The 21,632-nt window shown below is 35.9% G+C and overlaps 1 protein-coding gene across 2 annotated transcripts in view; it reads right to left on the reverse strand.

The window, feature by feature from the left end:
- The window catches only part of LOC144957101 (uncharacterized), a 74,761-nt gene that overhangs the window by 41,863 nt on the left and 11,266 nt on the right, over positions 1-21,632 (reverse strand). The window contains exon 1 of one of the 2 annotated variants that reach the window (XM_078888066.1): positions 7,872-8,269. The exons of the other annotated variant lie outside the window; for it this stretch is intronic. Coding sequence (XP_078744192.1) covers positions 7,872-7,885 — 14 coding nt within the window. The 5' untranslated portion in view covers positions 7,886-8,269. Of the gene's footprint in view, positions 1-7,871; positions 8,270-21,632 lie in introns of those variants that run through there. 2 annotated transcript variants of the gene reach the window in all.

Consider the following 21,632-nt stretch of genomic DNA (forward strand, 5'->3'; position numbering starts at 1 on the left):
GCAAACCCGCCCGGAGGCTTCGTCAACAGCACACTATTCAACTAGATGCTTTGCGGTTTCGGGTTCGTCCCAAATCGGGTACATGTTGGACAGGGGGAAAGTCCCCACTGATGAAGCGATTTTGCCGTTAGGCAGGTTCTCGACCGAAGCCGCTACCACACAGTGTCTCCTCTCACCCAATTTCGAGGAGTGTATGTCCCCGCCCCCTAGAGAGATTGAATTCGTCCAACCCTACTTCTATCTCGTATAGATAGATTGCGCTTGGCCAAGGAGTTCACAACATTGCCATCCGGAAGTATAACGGATTAACACACAAAACTGTGTGTATCCATGAACGGTTATAGTCGGGTTAATACAGTTCAGTGAGCATTACCCATTAACGCGGATGGCAAAAAACAATAACAAAGACCTGAGTGACGTCATCTGCATACTATCTATAGATAGATCGAAGTTGGCGTCACTCTGGCCTTTGTTGTTGTATTTTTGTAATCCGCGTTTATGAATAATTCTCACTAAACTGTATTCACCAGACAGACTATAAAAGTTCAAGGTTACACGTCGCTTGTAAATGTTAATTCATTTAGGAGTGGAAAGTAAATGTCTTGTGTTTAAAATGAAATAAAATAAATTATGTTTGTTTAGCAATGCATGGTACATGCTATTTGCTTTTACGTGCAGATCCGCCTATATTTACTTTACGAGCAAAATAAACAAAATGAAAAGGTTCCCTATTTTATTTTATATTCCAATCTTCCAAAGACATTCAATATCACTCAAGCCAAATGACAATTATTATTATTGTTGTTGCTTGAGAGAGTGGAAATCTTAACCAACTAAACCAGTTTATTGACATATTATGAATATTGAATGTTGAAATTGAATTTCAATTGACAGGAGATATATCTCTTTTTAATGTTTATCGTTAAATGTCTTCAATTTCAATCTTTATCATTTTATTTACATTCCAAATAAAAAGCAAACATATATAGATAGAAGAAGTTGACGTCACTCAGGTCTTTATTATTGCTTTTTGCCATCCGCGTTTATGAGTGATTCTCACTAAACTGTATTAACCAGACTATAGATAGAATGCGCTTGGCCAAGGAGTTCACAACATTGCCATCCGGAAGTATAACGGACCAACACACAAACTCTGTGTAACCATGAACTTTTATAGTCTGGTTAAAACAGTTTATTGAGAACAACTCACAAACGCGGATGGCAAAAACAATAACAAAGGCCTGAGTAACGTCATCTGCATACTATCTATAAGGTTACATATAGTTTTGTGTGTTGGTCCATTATACTTCCGGATGGCAATGTGGTGATATTCTTAGCCAAGCGCATACTATCTATAATTGAAAAGTTGTATGACACTCTCCTTCGGACCGGAAAGTCCTAGGTTAGAGTCCCGCTCTGATGGGCGCTTTGTTGAGTCCCTGGAAGAGGCTGTTTACTCATATTATTCTTTCAAGTACTCAGTTGTAAAATGTTGTTTACGACGTCACTCGGGTCTTTGTCATTGTTTTTTTTTTTTGCCATCCACGTTTATGAGTAATAATTCTCAGCTAACTGTATTAACCAGACTATAAAAGTTCATGGTTACATAATATAGTTTGTGTGTTATATATTATATGTGTTTGGCTAAGAAACTCACAACATTGTCATCCGGAAGTATAACGGACCAACACACAAAACTATGTGTAACCTTGAACGTTTATAGTCTGGATAATAGATAGATCGAAGTTGACGTCACTCATGTCTTTGTTATTGTTTTTTTTGCCATCCGCTTTTATGAGTAATTCTCACAAAACTGTATTCACCAAACTATAAACGTTCTGGTAACACACTGTTTTGTGTGTTGGTCCGTTATACTTCCGGATGGCAATGTTTTGAGCTTCTTTGCCAAGCACATACTATCTATACAGTTGAGCAAGAATTACTCATAAACGCGGATAACAAAAAACAATAACAAAGACCTGAGTGACGTCAACTTCATACTATCTATAGGAAGGGTAGATCTATAGGTCCTGGTTCGAGTCCCGTTGTGATCGGTGCTGAGTCCTTAGAAAAAGCTGTTTACTCACATTCTCTAGTATTCATATTACATCATTAGATTAAGTTTACTAACAATTTGTCGTGTACAAAAAGTGAAATATAACAACTTTAAATCAAGAACATAATATACTATCAAACACAGATCGTTTCGGTTCAAATCCCTACTACAATCAATAACAAATAGATAGAATGCGCTTGGCTAAGGAGTTCACAACATTGCCATCCGGAAGTATAACGGACCAACACACAAACTATGTGTAACCATGAACTTTTATAGTCTGGTTAATACAGTTTATTGAGAACAACTCACAAACGCGGATGGCAAAAACAATAACAAAGGCCTGAGTGACGTCATCTGCATACTATCTATACAGTTTAAAAGTTAATCCATCTGCGGTCTATCTGAATTTTTTAATGATGTATCAACTTTATAACTGTTATTGTTATTGACTGATGAAGGGTTTTGACCCTGAAACGTTCATTGTTTGATATTTTGTTCTAAACAGGACGTTTCGAACTCAAAGTCCTTTCTCAACCAACAACAAATCTAGTAGTACAGCTTCTATTCTATTTGTTGTCTTTCGATGAAATGTTTTCAATACGAAATGTTTTTAGTTTCAACTTCATTGCACTTGCAGGTTAATTTGAAAGAACATTTTATTATAATACGGCGAAGTTTCCGGGCGGGTTCGCGACCGTTACCGAATGCGGTGAGGAATTAATTTGCAGTAATGTGAGACTATTATATTATGCTGCTGGTACCTCCGCGGTAAAAAGACCATACCGTTGAACAACGCTGCCCGATAAATAAATTGGTTTGTACTTGTTGCTACTAATTTATATTATACATGTTATTCTTTTTTTATATATATATATATATATATATATAATATATATATATATATATATAAAAACATGAGTGTGATAAGTCATCTAGTCTTATCTCACTTTGCGGCACTGCACTGCGGCTGACGCACGGATTATTCCAGTCTTCCCTGGGAATAGATCCTAAAGAAAAATTTCTTCTTTATTTTCTTGAATAAAGGGAATTTATTAATCTATTATTATAAAAGAGTAGTGTGAGACTATTATAAGCTGCTGGTCCCTCCGCGGTACAAAGAGCATACCGATGAACCAGGCTGCCCGATAAATTGGTTAGTACTTGTTGCTACCAATTTATATTATACATGTTATTCTTTTGTTATATAAAAAAAAAAAAGAACACAAGTGTGATAAGTCAATGGCCACACGTATAGATAAGTGTGAAGCGGAACCTTCATGGTTGAATGTTTTATCTGCGATTTATTTGTCAATCTACCACATGAATAGAATAATGTACACAATACAACTGTATGATAATACGGACGGACCGCTTTATCGGTTCGGTGTCAGAAGCTATCAAAGACATAGATGTGACCCATCGTATCGGAGCGGTATTATGTCGGGATCCACTCGTTAAGGGAAATTGAATTCATAGCCACAAATATCCAACTTGGGTTTAATTTCTGTACGTTATGCTGGAGTATAAAGACCATTTCTTGCTTAGCAGAAACTTCTAAGCTCCAATTTCTCATCAATCTATCTTTAAATTCACTTTTTGGGGTCTGAATCATCCCCGACATAATACCGTTTTGAGACGGAGGATCACATATTATTATTATGTTCCCGGCCACTTCAATCTGGTAATACGCCGGAATGAACAAAATAAATAAGAAAGATGAAGTTTATAGGCGAAATATTCAGAACTAGCAAATTTTAGTTGGAATTTTGATAAATTTTCTCACTTTTTCTCAATTGATTTTTTAATTTTAATTCAGATGTTATAAATTGTGACCCATCGTCTCAAAACGGTATTATGTCGGAACGAACCAGATGCTTAAAAGCCGAAGTAAATGTTAAAAAGGTCAAAAATAATATAAATTGTTGGCATTAACACCCTAAAATAATATTTACCATATTATGGTATCCATTCTCTTCAATAAAACATACAAACTCAACACAAGTCTGATGTTTCTGGCTATAAATTCAATTATCAACATCTTAACCAACCCGACTTAATACCGTTTTGAGGCGAAGGGTCACATATTATGATTATGTTCCCCGTCACTTCAATCTGGTAATATGTCGGAAAGAACTAACTAAATAAGAAAGATGGAGTTTATAGGCGAAATGTTCAGAACTAGTGAATTTTAGTTGGGAATTTTAAAGAACTTTTCTTACTTTTTCTCAATGTAATCAATGTAATTTAAAGTCAGATGTTATAAATTGAGATTAAAATTGACCTTTTATGACATGGGTTACACCGTAGCCATCGTAAAGTTATAGCCTGACACTGACCAAAAAAATGACGTCAAAATGTCAGTCTTTTGCCACAAAAGAAAACAAATCGTGAGTTGTATTCAATAGTTCAACCAATGTAATAACTTGTTTCCATGAGCTCTACTAACAACTCTCGAGGCGGTGCAAAAACCAAATAATGACGTCAAAATGCCAGTCTTTTTGGGTTACAGTGTCAGGCTATAACTTAACGATGGCTACGGTTACACCCCGACATAATACCGTTTTGAATCGACTGGCAACATTTGTAAATTTTCAAATAAATAGAATCGTGTAGACAATACAATACAACGGAAAGCTTTATCAGTTGGGTGCCATATTGAACACTATCAAAGATATATTTTATTAGATTGTTTGGTCATGAATGCAAAATGCCTAATCCAGCTATTTGTATGTTATGTTGTTATTTCTTTGTTGTCCTACATAAATGTGGGATTTTTGTTGACTTGGGGGATAGGTTTAAAGGTATGGGGTTGCCCGGTGCTTTAGGTATCTTGCTCTCTCTCTCTCTCTCTCTCTCACTCACTCACTCTCTCTCTCTCTCTCTCTCTCTCTCTCTCTCTCTCTTTCTTTCCTTCTTTCTCTCTCTCTTTCTTTCTTTCTTTCTCTCTCACTCTTTCTTTCTTTCTTTTCTGCTCTCTCTCTCTCCCTCTCCCTCTTTTTCTCTCTCTTCTCTTCCCCCCTCTCATATCTGTCTCTTTCTTTATCATACGTTCCCTTCTATCTATCTATCTATCTATCTATCTATCTATCTATCTATCTATCTATCTATCTATCTATCTATCTATCTATCTACCAATTTATCATCCACCTGTCTACTACCTATCTTCATTCGATGTTCGCGATCACCTACAGCCAGGAATTAATTCATATGATCAGATATACACTAAAGTTGACGTTGGGGTGGGGGAGAACTTCATCCCTAAGAACTAAAGAAAGATACTAGAAACCTGATGAAAAATAATGTTTACCATCACTTGCAATATCGAAACTGGTGGAAAGCACAGTAAGTAATAATGGAGTAGTCGACAACCGACTCAGCAAATTGTTTTTGAAATTATAAAAATCACAAATAGACGTCTAGTCTAGAGTTTAGTAATATTCATGGGACATTGCAATGGGAACGATCTATATTCGTGTTTTCGTCACATGATTTGCTGCTGTCCAACGATTGGATATTTCTTCAGAAATGTAAACACGCTGCTTTGTTTGTGAAAGTTGGAAACATATCTGTGTGTCAAGCTGAACAAAATGACCAATTGTGATGTTAGATATTTCAAAAGCTGTGAACACTTTTCACTATGTGGGTCACTTTGAGCACATATTCCAATGTGACCAATGACCTCGAGCACATGGAAATGTAATATAGATCATGCCCATTTAAATGAAATTATAAAACTCACAAATTGACGTCTAGTCTAGAGATTAGTAATAATTATTGGACATTGCAATTAATAGAAAGCCCATAACTTATGACTGAAAGATCGAGTAAAAATAAAAGTGCTGTGAAATTACGGAAGTCGTCCCTTGAGTTAGGACTTCCGTTGTTTCACAGCACACCTAAAGAGCGAATTTTTAAATTATTTGTATCGGGGGAGATCACCCGAACCCCCCCCCCCCCCTCAACCCTAACTAAAGATACTATAACCTGATGGAACATACTGTTGCCATCACTACCGCTATTGAAACTGATGGTAGACACAGTAAGTAATAATGGAGTCGGTCGGGGTCGTAAACGACAATCGACTTAACAAATTGTATGTATGTATGTATGCGTTCATCGTAGAGGGCCGGTGGCGCGTTGATGGTCTTTGAATCGGTCACCACCAAATTGTGGAGGTCGAATTGCTTGTTTTTTTTAATTGAAAAAATCACACCCACTTATATCTAAATATGAAACTTATCTTCAATAGTAATATTTATTGGACATTGTAACTAATTGAAAGTCAACAATGGCTAAACATTAAGTTATATAATAAAAGTGATGTGAAACTACGAAAGTCATCCCCGGAGAGATTATGTTTTCTGCATTTAATGTTTTATATTTTATATAAATAATAATGTGAAATTGAATGTAAGCTTCAATTTAATTACAAAAACAGATCAAATTAACGTTTCGAGCAGAAACATTTACATTATATTTTATATATCGCTCACTTTTCGCAGAATTCTTTCCCAATGTTAAGAGCGGAAAATGGTTGATATTAATTTTTTTTAAAACATTGTATACACCTAATAATGAGAGGAACCACTAACTGGTAGCGATTCAATGCAAGTACTCCCATCTCATTGTCATACTCACTAACCGGAAGGTTGACTCAAAAGCCCCGTGCTAAAAATGATGGCGTCTGTTTTCGGTTGAATTTGACGAAACAAATTTGATTTTTCGATAAAATCATCACGACCTCTAATCGATCTCATAATAAACGCAAACAATCTTCATGTCAATACGCTTCAACAGTCGTAACGTCACTTCCTTCGTAATGACGCATGATAACTTAGTAGCTGGCTCTAAACTATCGGAACAATGGCGGACGCCCTTATGAAATATTTCTCCGACGAGCATAAAAGCGTATCCAGAGGAAAAAAAAACCATTATAAATCTGATCATGTTTTGACTTTTACAGATTCTGATCACAAGACATATGAAAAGTTCTAGCCAGCATGAAGAATAAAAAGTACAGATTTTCATTGTTTAGAACCACGATGGCCGCCGTTGCGTCGATGGCATCAACATGAACTGCGTGATAGATTTACATCTCATTCCGATAGAAAATAATAATAAATAATATGCCGAGCAGATCTCCACCGAATGGCAGTTCGCGATTACTAAGCACATACTAGTTGGTACCGTTAGAAACTTGTGAATCAATTGCAAAGACGAGTACGGTGATGCCGCTTATTAGGGCAACAAAATGCGTCACAATCACAACGGAACCATGACAACAACTCACAACACCGATCGAGATATACACCAACACACAAACCACAAAAGGATATTGTTCCACAATCAAACGTAAACACCTGCAGCATTGTGCGATGGCCAGACATGCCTTGGTTACAAAATACATTTCAAATATATAACAAGATATTTCTAGACAAATACATAAGAAAATTTTGCGGGAGGACTTCCTTAGTTTCACAGCAGTTTTATTATATCTTTAGCTACTTAATTTGTTTGCCCAAACATTGTTTTATCATATTATAGTATTTTTAGTCAGGGTTGAAGCGGGGTTCGGGGGGGGGGGGGGGGGGGGGGGTCGCCCCGATAATAAAGAGGAGGGGGGTGGAGGTCGTGGGGTCTCCTTGCGATAGTAAAAAAAAATCCCCTCTTTAGGCGTGCTTTGATACTACCGAAGTCCTTCCAATTTTGCAAAATAAATAAAAGCCGAAAAACAAATATGACAACAATCACTCCACTGACAACTTCACCCATCGACATTAGATAATATAGGAATCAACAATTTAACATTTACCTTTCGAACGCCATTGTAGAAGAATAAATAATTTACTCTATATCCGCTTGTCACCTCTAGAAAGAATATAATAATATCCACTGTGATGAAGAAGAAAAAGCACCCGTAGATAAATCCGTATGATCCTCATAACAGAATAAATTGGATTTGAACAAGCAAGAACCGTGGACGAACCTACCGGTACACAATCACATTAATAAACACACAAAACTATCAAAGAACAAATCAAGATTACCGCCAAACTATTACAAAACGCAGTTTTGTTGTGTTTTTTTTTTTTTTTTTTTGACATTTTGGCCAGAAAGGTTAAGCTACATAATATAATGCATTGCTTGATTAAAATGATTCCAAATTGTTAAAAATCCTTCAACTAGAGAATGTTTGAGGAGTCTCGGACGCTTTTGTGAATTCTCGATTTAAAGAAATTTATGACAAGTTGTGAGTGATTTCATTATAAATAAAGTAACAATTTCTGGCCAGACTTTAAAAAAAAAATAATGTGTTTTATCAGATTTTGGCATATTAATCAATGACGATAATGTTACGTTATTTTCAAAGTAGGACAAGACAGGTTTGAGGCGTGTCCCCGTTTCTCATGTTCTTTGACAATGGATTTCAATTAAACTTGTTTACATTATCTATCTATTCCAATGTGGCAACATGCAGCTTTTCAACTGGAAACAGTTGGAATAATTTATGTCGTACTCTGAAAAAAGGACGTTTTCAAAATTTTGGCCAGAAAACTCATCCTTCAAATCAATCGATTAAAATGAACGTCGTCTTGTCAAAAAAACTCTCAAACCTGGGACTTGTTTAAAGTTTGATTTATAGTACGTGGGTTGGGGGGGGGGGTATTTTACTCGATCTTAATTTGAAGGAAGAGTTCTTTGTCCAAAAAATTTTATTGTGTTATTTCGGAGTGCGCACCATTCATTTCTATGAGTGACAACGTTATTCACCCTTGTAGTCGCTGTCAGACGTGCAAAATTGGTATTCTATTGATTCTGTTCGTTTTGAATTGAACGCCAATCACCGGGACAAAAATTACCTCATGTAAGTTTTTTATAAAAGTATTGGGGGTGGGTGTGCGGTGATTGATAGTATGCGCTTGGCTAAGAAGTTCACAACATTGCCATCCTGAAGTATAACGGACCAACACACGAAACATTGTGTAACCATGATATTTATCGTCAGGTTAATACAGTGTAGTAAGAATTACTCATTAACACGGATGGCAAAAATCAATAACAAAGACATGCGTGCGTCAACTTCAAACTATCTGTTAGAACAATGAAAGAGAAGAGTAAATATTAGTTTTCTGAGGTTATCTGATCAGAGAGATGAATGGCGTACCATGATCACCGATGTCTGGCACAGACTTGGTACTTGAAAAAGATTAGGGGTGGGTGCGAGGTGACTGAGTGGAATAATGCATTGCTCTGAGATTTAGAAGAATTTTGTTTTGAGCGTGGCCGTCATAAACCATAGCCTTCGTTAATATATAGATAGAATGAAATTGACGTCACTCGGATATTTGTTATTGTTTTTTTGGCACCCGCTTTTATGAGGAATTCTCACTTAATTGTATTAATCAGACTATAAACGTTCAAGGTTACACAGAGTTTTGTGTGTTGGTCGGTTATACTTCCGGATAGCAATGTTATGAGCTTCTTAGCCAAGCGCATACTATCTATAAAATGCCAAGGTTACATACATATTTGGGTGCCGGTACGTTACACCCGTTTGGCGGAAAGTTGTGAGTAAATTACCTAAGCGAACATCATCAATAATAGCCTGACAATGACAAAAAAAATTACGTCAAAATATAAGGTCAGACCACCAAAAGAGAGCAAATCGTGGGTTGTATTCAACCAATGGGACCAGCGGTTGTTCCCTTAACTCCCTCCTTACCAGCCATTTTCAGGATTTTCCCCAAAACTTCACACCCAAATAACACAAAAATATATTTTTTATCACTCAAATAAAATAGTAGTACATATAGTCTACATATCTAATTTCTTTAGCAAAACATGCTCTAAAACACACTGTTCATATTCTTTAAATTTTATGATGTACACGATAAATATGAATAAGAAAAATGTTGGTTGTATCGTAACGAATGTGACGATTTTCCTATAGATCGTTCGAAGTTGACGTCACTCTGGTCTTTGTTATTGTTTTTTGCCATCCGCGTTTATGAGTAATTCTCACTAAACTGTATTAACCTGACTATCAACGATTATGGTTACACATAGTCTTGTGTGTTGGTCCGTTATACGTTCGATGGCAATGTTGTGAACCCCTCAGCCAAGCGCATACAGGTTGGTGAGGAGAGGGTTAAACACCACTAACAATTCTGCCATACTCTGGAAAAACACGTATTAAAAAATTTGGCCAGAAAACTCGTCCTTCAAATATCGATCTACTTAAATGACCCTCATCTTGGCAAAAACTCTCAAACCTGGGACTTCGCTTTCGTGGAGACAGTTTGATAGAATGTATCAAAGTTTTGAATAGATTATCCGATCGAATACCTCACTCTAAAGGCGGCTATATGGTCTTGTCGTATGTCACTCGCTTTCAGATCGGAAGGTCCTAGGTTCGAGCCTCGCTTGGCGCATAGTTGAGTCAGTCCTTGGAAAAAAGCATCTTTATTCACATTCGCTCACCGTACTCAGGTGTAAAATGAGTACCTGGCCGTTAACAGTGTTGTCTCTGTCAGAAAATAAAAATGTAATATCGCCTAACAGGCGTCATGTCTCGTTCTACATGTTACCTGTTGCAGTTGGTCAGGGACCCCTTGTAAAGCGCTTTGAACAAATTTAGTGGATATTTCGCTATATAAAAAGCTAACTAATTTTTTTTAAGGACAAGTAAGCCGATTATACCATAAGAAGCAGAAGTCATCAAGTCTCACCTTCCTCTGTTCCGGTTCAAAGCCCAACGGAAGTATGTAACCATTGCTTCGGAGAATTAATTGACAATGAATGGGTTTCATAGTGAATCGGAAATGACAGAATTAGTTTAGTAACAGGATGTATCTATGGGCAGTTTTTAAGATTAACCCTCTCCTTACCAACTATTGTAAAATCGTCACATTTGTTACGATACAACCAACATCTTTGTCCATCCAAACATTTGTTATGGCTTTGAAAATTTTATACTCTGTTGTCAAGATTAATGTTCTGAACTAAATCATATAAAACGAGTACCTATGGCTTTTGGATTTGGTAAATAAAATCTATTTTTGTCTTCCGTGAGTATGATGTTTTCAGAAAAAAATCATGAAAATCGCTGGTAGGGAGAGAGTTAAGGGGCGTAAAAGAGCAAAACCGACTGGATTCACACTTCCAATGAGATCGGAACCAGTATTTTGACTTCCCCACTGTTGTTTCCTATTACTACTAGGAAGTAACAAGGTTTGAATAGCTATAGAACTATCTGATCAAATCCCTCACTCTAAAGGGCGAGTAAGCCGGCTATACAATTGCTGTGAAGGGACATTGATCAGGGGGAGATATAAGGCTTATATAGTTTCATATTTCATATTACTCGTTCTTTTGTGATACTTGATAAGGTTGGGTTGCAAGTTAGATATTGTTATGCTGTTTCATGTCTTTAATACAAGCGTGATGTTCTACAATGTCACATGTTATGTAAAGAGAGACATGCAACTGATAATAATAATAATAATAATAATAATAATAATAATAATAATAATAATAATATAATAATAATAATAAAATAATAATAATGATAATAATAATAATGCTAATAATAATGTTACAATTTTTCGGACAAAGACAAGGCTGTTAACGGCCAGGTACTCTTTTAACACCTGAGTACGGTGAGAGAATGTGAGTAAAGAGCCTTCTCCAAAGACTCAATTATGCGCCGAGCGAGGCTCGAATCCAGGACCTTCCGATCCGAGAGCGAGTGTCATACCACTAGACCAAATAGCCGAACAGTGACAACTAAAAACATTGTGTTTATTCACTGGTTTGTAATTAGTAAGAAGTCACCAATCCCTTTAATTAATCCTAACATAAATTACTAACAACGTATTCACGTCTTATTTTACTGATAACAGTGATTAGTTTAAATAATTAAATAATGTTCCGATAATTTTTATATCAATAGATCGTATCGATTATTTTTAAAAATCAGTACAGCAAATGTAATATCACTAAGGGCCATTGTTATCATTAGTGCCGCAAATGTAAAAATAACATTTGTTTTCTATTGTTCGAAATGAGTGTGGCAAATGTCATTCACCCAGATACCTATATATATTGAATACATGACAACAATGTAACTGGTAATGATAGCGATAAGAGTAATCGTATTGACAATATAAGTATATAAGTATTGTTTCCTTACAATCTCTCTCTCCCTCTCTCTCTCTCTCTCTCTCTCTCTCTCTCTCTCTCTCTCTCTCTCTTTCTCTCTCCTCTCTCTTTCCTCATCTTCCTCCTCCCCTTTCTCTCTCTCTCCTCTCTCTTCTTCCTCACTCTCCCTCTCTCCCATTCTCTCCTCTCATCTCATATCACCTTATCTCAGTCTCTCTCTCTCTCTCTCTCTTATATATATCTATATCTCTATATACTATATATCTATATATATCATACTATCTATTCAAACATTGTGTATATATAGATACCAATATGTTGAATACATGACAACAATGTAACTGGTAATGATAGCGATAACGGTAATCATATTGACAATGAGTATTGTTTCCTGACAATCTCGTCTATCTATTATCTAGCGAGCACTTAATGAATCTATCTATCTCTCTCTCTCTCTCTCTCCATCCCCTCTCTCCTCTTCTCTCTCTCTCTCCCTTTTCTCTCCTCTCTTTCTCCTCTCTCCTCTTCTCTCTCTCTCTCTTTCTCTCTCTCTCTCTCTATTCAAACATTGTGTATAGATAGATACCTATATATTGAATACATGACAACAATGTAACTGGTAATGACAGCGATAACGGTAATCATATTGACAATATAAGTATTGTTTCCTTACAATCTCTCTCTCTCTCTCTCTCTCTCTCTCTCTCTCTCTCTCTCTCTCTCTCTCTCTCTATCTCTCTACTATCTATCTATCTATCATCTATCTATCTATCTATCTATCTCTATCTTTTCTCTCCTTCTTCCTATTCTCTCCCCTCTCTCTCCTCTCTCCTCTCTCTCTCTCTTATCTCTCTCTCTCTTCTATCTTCTCTTCTTTCTTCTCTCTATTCAAACTTCTATTACTTCTTTATACACCCTTCTTCTACTTCTTTCTATTTTTTCCTATTTCTCTCACCACTTTCCTCTCTCTCTCTCTCCTCCTCTCTCTCCTCTCTCTCTCTCTCTCTCTTCTCTCCTCTTCTCTCTCTCTCTCTCTCTCTCTCTCTCTCTCTCTCTCTCTCTCTCTCTCTCTCTCTCTCTTCAAACATTGTGTATAGATAGATACCTATATATTGAATACATGACAACAATGTAACTGGTAATGACAGCGATAACGGTAATCATATTGACAATATAAGTATTGTTTCCTGACAATAGTCTGAGATTATAGCGAGCCTGTGAATGGAATAGACGTAAGGTTGTCCTCCCTCCCTCTCTCTCTCTCTCTCTCTCTCTCTCTCTCTCTCTCTCTCTCTCTCTCTCTCTCTCTCTCTTCAGAATCTATTCATATATTCCTCTATTTATTTGTCCTTCTATCTGGGATACCTGGCCCTTGTAGAATGTTTTTTTTTTTTTGTTGTAATTATTCTATGTTCATCAATCAAGGGACTGAACTTGGTAAAGTAATGCATTCCCTCATAAATGTAAAATGTTACACTTTTGGCACGATTGATCTAGCAGTCAGAAATTCTTTAGCAAAACATGCTCAATAACACACTTTTCATTTTCTTTAAATTTTATGATGTGGCTACGAGAGAAATTTGAATAAGAAAAATGTTGGTTGTATCGTAATGAATGTGACGATTTTCCTACAGTTGGTAAGGAGAGGGTTAAACACTCACCATCCATAGAATATTAACGTTTAAGGTTACACGTTTTTTTTTTGTTTTTTTTTTTTGTGCATTGGTACGATTGATGTGGCGTGCAGAAATGGTGAGAATTTTCCTTAGATATATACCATCCACAGACTATAAACGTTTGGGGTTACACGTTATTTTATGAGTTTATGATAAGAATGATGTGACGTGCAGAGATGGCGAGAATTTTCCTTAGATACATACCATCCATAGACTATAGATAGAATGCGCTTGGCCAAGGAGTTCACAACATTGCCATCCGGAAGTATAACGGACCAACACACAAACTCTGTGTAACCATGAACTTTTATAGTCTGGTTAATACAGTTTAGTGAGAACAACTCACAAACGCGGATGGCAAAAACAATAACATCTGCATACTATCTATAAACGTTTACGGTTACACATTATTTTGTGTGCTGGTACGATTGATATGGCGGGCAGAAATGGTAAGAATTTCCCTTAAAGACATACAATCCACAGACTATAAATGTTTGTGGTTACACATTATTTTTGTGAGTACACGATACGATTGATGTGGCGGGCAGAAATGGTGAGAATTCTCCGTAAATGGATACTATGTAAACGATGCGTTTTATGAGTGTACAACAGAATACCTCCCCCCCCCCCCCCCCCCCCCCCCCCCCCCACTTCTTCAACATTAAGGCTTTTGCACCTAATATATTCAATAAAACGTTATAATAATATAATATGTATTACCTGTTAAGGTTTTTGATTGTAAACAAACACATCACTTTGTCCAAACTGCTGTTACAAGCTAGTGCCATTTAATTGGCAATTATAGTCATGTTATGTTTTAACGTTGATATTAAAATGACATTATTCTTAGCCATACATCAACTATCAGGAAAAATCCCACTTTCCTTTTATTATAAATCTTGACCATTTATAGAACGCAGTATCCACTAAAGTTACTCAAAGCGCCTTACTCACATTTTCTCACCAGATCCAGGTGTAAAATGGGTATCCGGCCGGTATCAACGTTGTTTCTTTTGAAGAAATAAAATGCAATTGCGTTTATCAGGCGCTATGTCTCGTCCTAGTAGGACGAGACATAGCGCCTGATAAGGGCAATTGCATTTTATTTCTTCAAAAGAAACAACGTTGATACCTGGTCGGATACCCATTTTACACCTGAATCTGGTGAGAAAATGTGAGTAGACAACCTTTTCCAAGAACTGATCTCTCCTCGTAGCGGGATTAAAACCAGGGACGAACTGGTATGAAGGCGAGAATTATAACACAAAATCTTACCACTAGATGTTTTTTTGTTGTTGTTTGTTTTTGTTTTTGTTTATTTGTTGTTGTTGTTTTGTTTTGTTTTTTCAAACCTCTACGTTTCATATACAAACTGTAGGTATGTCAGCACTATTCCGTCACGCACGACAATAGTTGTTCTTGACACTTGCAATGCTGTCTCTCACATACCCAATCTATAGATAGAATGCGCTTGGCCAAGGAGTTCACAACATTGCCATCCGGAAGTATAACGGACCAACACACAAACTCTGTGTAACCATGAACTTTTATAGTCCGGTTAATACAGTTTAGTGAGAACAACTCACAAACGCGGATGGCAAAAACAATAACAAAGGTCTGAGTGACGTCATCTTCGATGTAACGAAATGCTTCCGTGTAGGCGTCAGTTCACGACGGGATGTACGTCGTCGTAGTATTAGTTGTTGTTGTTATGGTAATCCCTCCGGAACAACCCTTCTTTTGTTGATACAGGTCGTATCAGATCATGCACCTATGGCCCGGAAGTTTGAATTAAACTACGTAGTGTGGGTGTTATTGTGAGAAAGGCATCAATCTTGTTTTCTCCGAAAACTTATAAGCAAAGTAGGATCCCCGTATTCTACGGGAGTGACTTTGTTATTGTACGGCTTGATTGATATCTCGTAACTATGGGGTTGACGAAATTATTTATCCTTGATATGAGGATGTCCGGTATCTGGATGGGTTGTTGTTGTCCATGATTGTGGAATCTGGGGGAGTTTTTATTGAATTGGAGTTGTTTACGGATATGACTAACATCCGTTTGTGTGGGTAGAATTTTGCGTCGTTTGCTTGATTTTTGCCTATAAATGCCAGAGTTTTGAGCAGTTTCTTCAGACCACTCAGCGGAGTCTTTTAGGCTCATTGTCTCAAAAGAGACCAGGCAGCGGAGTCTTTTAGGCTCTAGTCTCTAAGCGATAACCACAGCGGAGTCTTTTAGGCTCATTTGTTTTAACTCTTGTGTAGAGTTGGATTAAAGTCTTGTGTAGACTTTGTAGTGCTCAAAGTTCGAGCTGAAACACGTTTTGTGTTAACTCTTGTGTAGAATGTGATTTAAGTCTTGTGTAGACTTTGTGGTGCTCAAAGTTTGAGCTGAATCAAGTTGTGTTATAACTCTTGTGTAGAGTTTGATTAAAGTCTTGTGTAGACTTAATTTGTGATTTCAATAATCTGTTCGGCTCTGGTGAGATTTTTGAATATATGTTGTGATTACAATTATGATTGTGTTTTGATATCAATATCATAATATCACTTTAAATTTTGATTCTCAATTAATTAATCAGATAATGAAATTAATTGTGTAATATATTCTTGTTGTAAAGAAAATAAGCTTTTCTTGCTTTAAAGCATTATTATTTCATATCTACAAAGTAAAGCAATATTAATCAACATTAATAAATTGATTTGTTAAAGTAAAATAATATTTACTCACATATTAAGTGAGTTCGAATATAGATAGAGTTATATTCGTATGATTATCATATTATAACAAAATCATTTTCTTTCTTTAAAGTGAATGAGCCGTTGGAGGCTGGGCTTTAACAAGCCAACTTTAGGCTATACACTCATAGCTTGACACTAATAGAAACTGAACATTTGCCTGTTTTATAAGTTACCTGTGAAGAACCATTTGCTTATTTTAATATCAGAACATCGAGAAACAATTGATCTGTTTATGAATACTGTGAAATCAGAACAATTTCAAGAAGAGACAAATTAACATTATTAGAACAACCTTACAGTTTTGTTGAATATCAAGAACACTCTTTTGGCTTTCTTCTACACGTCTGGATTGTGTGTAGTTAGTTAGTTAATTATTAGTTGCCTGTATGACTGTGATGGTTGCAACCTATCTGTGAGATTGTCTGATGTGGTAGCGGTTTGGTAAAGTATTGATAATTAATTGATTTAATTATATATTTTCATATCGCTTTCATATCATATTCATCATCACACATCTCCATCAATTTGTCATCCATCTATTTGATTTCATACTTATTACATCTATCATTTCATCTTCATATCTCATAATATCTTTGTTATATTGTAATAAAATATATCTTCATTTAGCTTCAAAACCTTTATCAACGTATTGTGTTTGGTTATTGATCGGTGTCGTAGCTCGAATATAGCACACATAAACAAGGTTGCAAACTGCGCTACATAAGCATACGGTTTACGTGCGCACTTTGTGACATTCGAACTATCTATAAGGTTTTGTTTACAAAGCTTACCAATGCAATTATAACACATTGGCATTAGTTGTTAACGACACCCAGTTTCCACACACACACAGTCTTAGTGGTTTGTTTATAGACCTTCCACAATGTGATTATAACACATTGACTCATGAGTTGTTGACACACTTAATATAGTGTCTCTCATTTTCTCTCATCTTAATGGTTTGTTTACAAAACCTTCCGCAATGTGATAATAACAAATTGACTCAATGGTTGTTGTTGACACTTATTATATAGTCTCTCATATTCTCTAATCTAAGTGGTTTGTTTACAAAACTTTCCAATGTAATTCTAACACATTGACTCATGAGTTGTTATTGACACTATGTTGTGTCTCATATTCTCCAATCTCAGTGGTTTGTTTACAAATCTTACCAATGTAATCATATCTTTCACCGCCTCCAATCTCCTTGTATTGTTTACAAAAACTACCAGTTTAATTATAACACATCATGGACTCGTGTGTTGTTGACACTTACTACAGAGATTCCGTGTAAAGCTCTTTGAGCACGTTCGGTGGATATTACGCTATATGAAAACACAAGATTATTTGTTTTGTTTTTGTTTTGTTTTTTAACAAAATTATAATTATGCAGACGTATGCTTTTAAGATTTCCCTTTTATTCCAAAAGTACTGTTTATTCACCTGTTGTCACAACATAACACTTCAACTACTTGTCAATCACTTGTCAAATCAATATCAATCAAAGATAAATTAATCGATTTTTGAGAAATGACACAGTTACAGTTGTGATCATGTGAAAACATTTAAAGTTTTTAAATAATATTATTGAACAGGGCGGGGGGAGGGAGTCGTGACAGTTGAATGATCCCATTATCCAACTCAATCGAATTAGCTTAAAGCGTGTGATCCTTTTCTTGTTGTCCTTTGTCAATGCACCAATTCACTGCAACAACTCGTCGCCACAGTCAAGAACTTCGATTGCCAAGATTATTTTTATTATTATTAATTATTGGAAATCGGCCCCAGAGATCAGGAGGAGACTAGCAATGGCAAGATCAAAGCTAGAAAAGATGAATAATATCTGGAAAGGGCAGTGCATTCAAACAAAAATCAAAATCCTCAAAAGTGTTGTTTTCCCAACTGCAACATATGGATGCGAAGCATGGACTATCAGCAAAGCAGAGAGCACAAAGATCACAGCTTTTGAAATGGCATGCTACAGAAAAATACTCAGAATATCATGGACTGAAAAACAAACAAACAAAGAAGTCCTGAGAAGGATCGGAATAAAATCACCAATTCTTCTTCAAACTGTAAAGAAATTGAAACGAAACTATTTTGGCCACACGACTCGCCACGAATCATTAGAAAAGCACATTCTGCAGACAAGGGTAGACGGCAAGAGAGGAAGAGGTAGACCAACAAGAAGCTGGGAACAAGATATATGTGAATGGCTGGGAATGACAGCAACTCAAGCAAGTAGACTGGCGGAAAACCGTAATCTGTTTCGCAAGAAAGTTCGGGAAGCAACGTCCTACGCAGGATCAGCTGACTAGATGATTAATTATTGGCTTAGAAACTTTCGTAGACCTGTGAATTTTTGGTTTCTAATGCAAATGGGAGCACAAGCGCTTCCTTGATTGTGTTATTATTATTATTATTATTATTATTATTATTATTATTATTATTATTATTATTATTATTATTATTATTATTATTATTATTATTATTATTTAGTAGTAGTAGTAGTAGTAGTAGTAGTAGTAGTAGTAGTAGTAGTAGCAGCAGCAGCAGCAGTAGTAGTAGTAGTAGTAGTAGTAGTAGTAGTAGTAGTAGTAGTAGTAGTAGTAGTAGTAGTAGTAGTTTTATTATTATTATTATTATTATTATTATTATTATTATTATTATTATTATTATATTATTATTATTATTATTTTAAATTATTATTATTATTATTATTATTATTATTATTATTATTATTATTATTATTATTATTGTTATTATTATTATTATTATTATTATTAATTATTATTATTATTATTATTATTATTATTATTGTTATTATTATTATTATTATTATTATTATTATTATTATTATTATTATTATTATTATTATTATTATTATTGTTTTTATTATTATAAGTAATAAATGTCGTTTCGTATAAAGCTAGAAATCTGTTTCCTAGTGATTTTTAACTTTAAAAAGTCAATTTTCTCCATAAATTTCATCCCATTAGACGTCTAATTTCGTTTTGTGACGTTCGGTTTCATTTTTAAAAAAACTATTCCTCTAAAACCTTCTCGAATTATGTAGTTTCAAAGCGGCAATAAGAATTGCTTGTTGTTATCTAGATAGGACGATATTTCATTAAGATATGAAGTGAGTAGAAAAGTGCCAGAAGACAATAGAGAATAAAAAAATTTTTCGCGGCGGTGGTGGGGTTTGAACCTGCGACCTTATTGGTACGACAACTCCGCCTGGCAGGTGAGAGCGTGGCTCTACCGTGTGAGCTATCCACGAACACAAAAATATTCGTTTCAAACCCAAAGTCATTTCTAGATCCCTCTCTCACCCACTTCTTGAGATCGCCGATTCGTTCACCACCATCGCGAAGTAATTTTGACCAGCAGTTAAGCTTAATAGCCAATATTCTCATCACAAACATATAACATAGAAACGATTGAGACATGGAGTATGCTCCGGTGTCTGGGGTGAATTTTTAATTCAGAAAAGTGAGTGGAGCAGGCACTTATGTTGGTAACAACAAGATATGAAGTGAGTAGAAAAGTGCCAGAAGACAATAGAGAATAAAAAAAATTTTCGCGGCGGTGGTGGGGTTTGAACCTGCGACCTTATTGGTACGACAACTCCGCCTGGCAGGGTTTGAAACGAATATTTTTGTGTTCGTGGATAGCTCACACGGTAGAGCCACGCTCTCACCTGCCAGGCGGAGTTGTCGTACCAATAAGGTCGCAGGTTCAAACCCCACCACCGCCGCGAAAACAATTTTTATTCTCTATTGTCTTCTGGCACTTTTCTACTCACTTCATATCTTGTTGTTACCAACATAAGTGCCTGCTCCACTCACTTTTCTGAATTAAAAATTCACCCCATACACCGGAGCATACTCCATGTCTCAATCGTTTCTATGTTATATGTTTGTGATGAGAATATTGGCTATTAAGCTTAACTGCTGGTCAAAATTACTTCGCGATGGTGGTGAACGAATCGGCGATCTCAAGAAGTGGGTGAGAGAGGGATCTAGAAATGACTTTGGGTTTGAAACGAATATTTTTGTGTTCGTGGATAGCTCACCCGGTAGAGCCACGCTCTCACCTGCCAGGCGGAGTTGTCGTACCAATAAGGTCGCAGGTTCAAACCCCACCACCGCCGCGAAAAAAAATTTTATTCTCTATTGTCTTCTGGCACTTTTCTACTCACTTCATATCTTGTTGTTACCAACATAAGTGCCTGCTCCACTCACTTTTCTGAATTACGATATTTCATTGCAAAGTACCTTCCGTGAAATTGAAAAAGGTCCAGTTACTTAAATCATTACAACATAATATCGTTTTGTGACAGAATGCTTTATCAAATAAAAACAAAAACATTAATGATCACACACACGCACGCACACACACACACACACACACACACACACACACACACACACGCACACACACACACACACACTCATAAAGGACTTTGCGATAGATTAGCGTCCTTTCCACAGAGTAGCAAGCAATTGTTATAGTCCGTTTCATGCTATAGAAAGAATGAAGTTGACGTCACTCGGGTCTTTGTTATTGTTTTTTTTTTTGCCACCCAAGCTTATTAATAATTCTCACTAAACTGTATTAACCAGACTATAAACGTTTAAGGTTACACATAATTTTGTGTGTTGGTCCGATATACTTCCGGATGGCAATGTTGTGAGATTCTTAGCCAAGCGCATACTGTCTATAGAAACCAGGAATAATTCCTTTGTTGTTGTTTATTTATTTATTTATTTATTTATTTATTTATTTATTTATTCATTTATTTATTTATTTCTAATGCGAGGTTTAACTTCGCTTGCGCCATTCTTTTGTTACTTTATGAAAAGTTATATTCGTAATATCAATATCACGTTTAGAATATTTTTTCATTCGTGTGCTGTTTTGTTTGTTTCTGTGTTTTGTTTTGTTTTATATTTGTTTCGTTTGTTTTGGTTTTGCTTTTTTTAAATGAC

This window comes from Berghia stephanieae, chromosome 11 (genome assembly GCF_034508935.2).
Source record: "Berghia stephanieae isolate SIO BIC M18660-M18661 chromosome 11, UCSD_Bste_1.3, whole genome shotgun sequence".
Taxonomy (NCBI): domain Eukaryota; kingdom Metazoa; phylum Mollusca; class Gastropoda; order Nudibranchia; family Aeolidiidae; genus Berghia; species Berghia stephanieae.